General features: G+C 41.3%; 1 protein-coding gene across 5 annotated transcripts in view; it reads right to left on the bottom strand.

The window, feature by feature from the left end:
• Positions 1–230: 230 nt before the first annotated feature.
• The window catches only part of LOC129826770 (sodium-dependent phosphate transporter 2-like), an 83,323-nt gene continuing 77,232 nt past the window's right edge, over positions 231–6,321 (bottom strand). For 4 of the 5 annotated variants that reach the window (XM_055887837.1, XM_055887836.1, XM_055887838.1 and 1 more), the window contains exon 11: positions 231–5,048. In XM_055887837.1, the coding sequence (XP_055743812.1) occupies positions 4,884–5,048 (165 nt within the window). In that variant the 3' untranslated portion in view covers positions 231–4,883. Of the gene's footprint in view, positions 5,049–5,585 lie in introns of those variants that run through there. The other variant, XM_055887840.1, reaches the window with a different exon arrangement.

Here is a 6,321-nt window from a genome sequence, read left to right as displayed (position 1 = left end):
CAAATATCCAGTTCACTACAGAAAGGAAACAGTTTGTTTGTTAAATTTCTGCAAATAGTCAAATATATATATTTTTTGAAGTGATGGTTCAGAATACTGAAACTGATTTAAAAGGGTTTCCTCAGGATCTTTGGTAAAATATTATTCTGAAACTAACAAAATGAGAATGCCCCTCCCCTGCCCCTCCCCCCCATGTGCTCAGTTAAAATGTTAAATAATAAATGAAACGGTTAGACAGAATAATGGGTGTATTCTATACCTCCAACCAGAGTGAAAACAAAAAGTATTCATAAAAAGACAAAATACAAAATCTAATAGACGGAAAACCACATGATAGTTTACAGTACAAAATGACGTTATAGAACACATTAAAAAACAGGGTATCCATCTTTAAAACATACAGAACGCAGTTCAAATTGGGACATCTTCTGGTAACTGGTTTCTACGGTAACATCTGTCCTTGTCAATTAATGTTCTGTATGACGTCATGTTTCATGTGGAGCCCAGGAAAAGTAGCTGATGTTTCAGCAACAGCTTGTAGGGATCCTAATAAAATACCAAAAAATATATATATACTGTATACAGTACCAGTCAAAAGTTTGGTTACAACCCTACTCATTCAAGGGTTTTTATTTTGACTATTTTCTACATTGTAGAATAATAGTGAAGACATCAAAACTATGAAATAAAACATATGGAATCATGTAGTAACCAAAAAAGTGTTTAACCTGTTGAGGCTGGGGGCGCTGTTGTCACTATTTATGGTAATCGTGTAATTTTTGAAACGGCTTCCTACAAAATTCTTGATCGTACAATATGCATATTATTATTATTATTGGATAGAAAACAGTCTATAGTTTCTATAGGAGATGAAATTTTGTCTCTAAGTGGAACAGAACCCATTCTACAGCAATTTCCCTGACATGGAGTCAGATTTCAGAAATTTTGGCCACTGTTCTGGAGTCAGTTTTAAAGCCAATGTTATTCCTATGAGTATACGGACACTGCTTACGTCTTCCCCTGGATGCCTTTACGTGATGACGATTTGAATGGGGTCGATTGCGCGTTCACAGGCACTATAAATTAAAAAACCCTGTAGCTAGTCACTCTTTTGGAGCTGCGTCATGCGCCTGGAGGACACCGACCCGCACCTGTTCCAAGCATTAGTGTTGGGAGTAATCTTTCTCCGGTCATGTTAAGACTCGTTATAGGAGTTAAAAACATCATAAGGTAGTTAATTTAAAGCGTTTTATAGCAATTTATATCCGTTTAGTGCGATTTTGGGACATTTATTTCTGAAACGCTGTGAATCGCTGGGCACGCTTCCAGTTCATGCTGAACGCAGTTGGCATTTCCACATGGCAAGAGGACAGCTTTCCACCAAAAGACGATTAGACCCAAGAAAGGATCCTTTGCCCAAGATACTGATGGAAGAACAGCTCAAAGTAGGAAATTTTTATTATGATAAATCGTGTTTCTGTCGAAAAATGTTAGTGGCTTAGGACGCCATGTTTTTTGACGTAGCTTCGCTTGGCGCAAACTGTATTGAAAAGTAAGGATAATTAAAAAAATGTAATTCCGCGATTGTATTAAGAATTAAATTGTCTATCAATCGCTGTCCACCCTATATTTTTTAGTCACGTTTATGAGTATTTATGTATACGAGTAGATCACTGTCTAATATGGCGCACGGACATTTTCTCACCAGCTGGGCTACTTTCCCCATTGTCTAACCATGATTTTGGTGGCTAAATATGCACATTTTCGAACAAACTGTATATGCATGTTGTAATGTGATGTTACAGGGGTGTCATCTGAAGAATTCTGAGAAGGTTAGTGAAAAAAATAATATATTTTGGCGATGTTTACGTTATCGCTCACTTTGGCTAGAATTAATGCTGGGGTAATGTTTGCACATGTGCTATGCTAATATAACGATTTATTGTGTTTTCGCTGTAAGACACTTAGAAAATCTGAAATATTGTCTGTATTCACAGGATCTGTGTCTTTCGATTAGTGTATGTTGTGTATTTTTACGAAATGTTTGATGATTAGTAAGTAGGTAAACACATTGCTCTATGTAGTTATTCTAGTCCATTTGTGACGGTGGGTGCAATTGTAACCTATGCCATCTACCTGAAATATGCACATTTTTCTAACAAAACCTATCCCATACCATAAATATGTTATCAGACTGTCATCTGATGAGTTTTTTTCTTGGTTAGGGGCTATAAATATCTTAGTTTAGCCGAATTAGTGATAGCTACTGTTGTTGGTGGACAAAGAAAAATGGTGGATTATGCTAATGTGTTTTTAGCTAATAGATTTACATCTTTACATATTGTGTCTTCCCTGTAAAAAAAATAAAAAAATCGGACATGTTGGCTGGATTCACAAGATCTGTGTCTTTCATTAGCTGTATTGGACTTTAATGTGTGAAAGTTAAATATTTTAAAAATATATTTTTTTTGAATTTCGCGGCTCTGCCTTTTCAGTGGGGGTGGGGGGGGAGTGCCGCTAGCGGCACTCTCATCCTAGACAGGTTAACAAATCAAAATATATTTTATATTTGAGATTCTTCAAAGTAGCCACCCTTTGCCTTGATGACAGCTTTGCACACTTTTGGCATTCTCTCAACCAGCTTCATGAGGTAGTCACCTGGAATGCATTTAAATTAACAGGTGTGCCTTGTTAAAAGATCATTTGTGAAATGTCTTTCCTTCTTAATGTGTTTGAGCCAATCAGTTGTGTTGTGACAAGGTAGGAGTGGTATACAGAAGATAAACCACTACTAAAGGACACCAATAAGGAGAGACTTGCTTGGGCCAAGAAACATGAGCAATGGACATTAGACTGGTGGAAATCTGTCCTTTGGTCCAAAAGTGAGATTTTTGGTCTCAACCGACATGTCTTTGTGAGAAGCAGAGTAGGTGAACGGATGATCTCCGCATGTGTGGTTCCCACCATGAAGCAAGGAGGAGGTGTGATGGTGCTTTGCTGGTGACACTGTCTGTGATTTATTTAGAATTCAAGGCACACTTAACCAGCATGGCTACCACAGCATTCTGCAGCGATACGCCATCTCATCTGGTTTGCATTTAGTGGGACTATCATTTGTTTTTCAACAGGACAATGATCCAACACACCTGCAGGCGGTGCAAGGGCTATTTGACCAATAAGGAGAGTGATGAGTACTGCATCAGATGACCTGGCCTCCAAAATCACCCGACCTCAACCCAATTGAGATGGTTTGGGATACCGCAGAGTGAAGAAAGTGCTCAGCATGTGGGAGCTCCTTCAAGACTATTGGAAAAGCATTCCAGGTGAAGCTGGTTGAGAGAATATCAAGAGTGTGCAATGCTGTCATTTAGGCAAAGGGTGGCTACTTTGAAGAATCTAAAATACACTTTGATTTGTAACACTTTGTTTTGGTGACTACATGATTCCATTGTTATTTCATAGTGTTGATGTCTCCACTATTATTCTACAATGTAGACAATAGTAAAAATAAAGAGAAATCTTTGAATTAGTAGGTGTCCAAAATTTTGACTGGTACTGTATATCTGGAAAAAAAATAAAAAAATTGCAATCTCAGCACCCCGGGAGGGTTTTATGGTCGCCGTGGCAACAAGACCTTCCTTCCTGTCTAGCGTGTAAGGGCAGTAACTTCCTTCCTGTCTAGCATGTAAGGGCAGTAACGGTAATGGTAGGCTATGAAGGGTCAGAGTGGTTTGGTTGAACGACACACATCTTTTGTTTTAAAGCTAAGCTGCAGTATAACAAATCGCACTCAAATAATCCAATATTACAATATGTACAATTTTTCTTTTGGGCATTAAGGATAACTACTGAACCAACTACACCGCGGTTTCCTACTGCAGGCAGCCGCTAATAACGCAATAAAAAAGATATATATATATATATATAAAGATGAGATATCATTTTAACTGTGTTAACTAGTGATGATCGAAACATTGTGTAGACTGCATTTATCTTTCATATTATTGCCTGTAAAACAGTAGAATCCTAGTGTCTTAACGTATATCGGTCCGTAACACGTCTGTCCGTAACGCGTCTGTCCGTAACGCGTCTGTCCGTAACGCGTCTGTCCGTAACGCGTCTGTCCGTAACGCGTCTGTCCGTAACGCGTCTGTCCGTAACGCGTCTGTCCGTAACGCGTCTGTCCGTAACACGTCTGTCCGTAACACGCCCGTCCGTAACACGCCCGTCCGTAACACGCCCGTCCGTAACACGTCTGTCGGTAATATGCGTCTGTACAGCAGGTTGTTTTATAAGATTGAACATATTAGTTTTCTTTATGCAAAAAATAAAATAAAAATAAAAAAATAAAACAAGATTCCTTCAGCATAGAAGTCAACAAGTCTCTTGACCAGAACCCAGGCAACATGTAATCTAACCCTCTTCAGGAACAGAACCCAGGCAACATGTAATCTAACCCTCTTCAGGACTAGAACCCAGGCAACATGTAATCTAACCCTCTTCAGGACCAGAACCCAGGCAGCGTGTGATCTAACCCTCTTCAGGACTAGAACCCAGGCAGCGTGTGATCTAACCCTCTTCAGGACTAGAACCCAGGCAACATGTAATCTAACCCTCTTCAGGACTAGAACCCAGGCAGCGTGTGATCTAACCCTCTTCAGGACCAGAACCCAGGCAGCGTGTGATCTAACCCTCTTCAGGACTAGAACCCAGGCAGCGTGTGATCTAATTCTCTTTTCTTCTCCCCTCTAGACAGTTTAATTAACCACTCCGTCCATCTCTTTTCTCCTACTAGCCTCATTCTTTGCATCTCCTCTTTCTTTACCATCCCCTCTCCCACTCTCTCTCTCCATCTCGTCTTTTCTCCCTCTCTCCTCTCTTCCTCAGACGTAAGGGAGGATGCCGTAGACAAACAGGGCCATGACCGCGGCGCTGAACAGCCCGGCTACTGGCACTGTGACAAACCACGCCAGGAAGATGTTACGGAACAACCGCCAATCAACCGCCTTCTTGGAGCGGATCCAGCCAACCGCTACCACCGAGCCCACCTGGTCACCATTGAGGGGGGGGGGGGGGGGGGGGGGGGGGAGAGAGAGAACAAAATTAACCGCAGCACAGAATGGGTTAAATTTATATTAATTTATATGAGTTCAGCCAGTGGTCCTGGTCCACCAAACCTGGTCCAGGAGAAGGCTGTGCAGCCCTGAACAACTAACTGCTCAAGACCTGACCTGAGAGTCAGGTGTGTTAGTTAATGCAGGGATAGAACAAAAGCCTGCTGTGAGCTTAAAAGCACCAGTGTTGGTTGGTGACAGACCACTAACGTGAAATCTCCTAGGTTAGTAGTGACAGTTGATTTCAACACTTCTATTTGTAGGTTTCTTCATATCAGTCCGTTGAAGACTGAAGTTACCCATTTTAGTTTCTTATTTCACCACCCCAAAATGGAATCCACCCAAAATGGAATCCACCCAAAATGGAACCCACCCAAATGGAACCCACCCAAATGGAACCCACCCAAATAGAACCCACCCAAATAGAACCCACCCAAATAGAACCCACCCAAATAGAACCCACCCAAATGGAACCCACCCAAATAGAACCCACCCAAATGGAACCCACCCAAATCAATAAATAGCTGAATGTGTGTGTGATGGTGCATGTTTTCTTCAGTGCATACTTATGCAATGTTCAGGCTTCCACAACAGCTCATATCTGATCTCACATATTTACATGAAATACTTTATGATCAATAAAAACAATTTGAGGTCTGTAATTCCCAGTGGAATTAGTGTGCTGGATTATGTGATTTACATGTACAGTCACACATCCAAGCATGCTTCATATGTGTGCCGGAAGGGCGGAACAGAGTGTGTGTGTGTGTGTTTGGCCCTCTATGGGAAGGTACTGAGAGCAGAGAGGACTGGTCTTATACGACCAGTGTAACCCGAGGTAGCAGCTTTGTGACGCAAAGAGCGGGAGTCTAAATCTGTTGGTGTGTGTGTGTGTGTGTGTGTGTGTGTGTGTGTGTGTGTGTGTGTGTGTGTGTGTGTGTGTGTATAGCAGTCTAAATCTGGACTGGGTCAGGAGGGACTGCCCCATGTTTCACAGCCCAATTCCAATCCTTTTCCCAATTATTGAAAAAAATAAAAATCTGATCTGATAAACAGAATTGGGCTGCCTCTCTAAAAGCAACCAGAGAATCTGTGTAGTCGTGAGCAGCTGAGATGGAATCCAGCTAACTCAACGTTGTGAGAATGGGCGCGTTCCAGACAGACTACATTTGAAGCCGCACTTACAACCATTAACCAATGGTTGCAT

The sequence above is a fragment of the Salvelinus fontinalis genome, chromosome 28 (genome assembly GCF_029448725.1).
Source record: "Salvelinus fontinalis isolate EN_2023a chromosome 28, ASM2944872v1, whole genome shotgun sequence".
Lineage (NCBI taxonomy): Eukaryota > Metazoa > Chordata > Actinopteri > Salmoniformes > Salmonidae > Salvelinus > Salvelinus fontinalis.
This window is presented reverse-complemented; position numbering and strand designations above follow the sequence as displayed.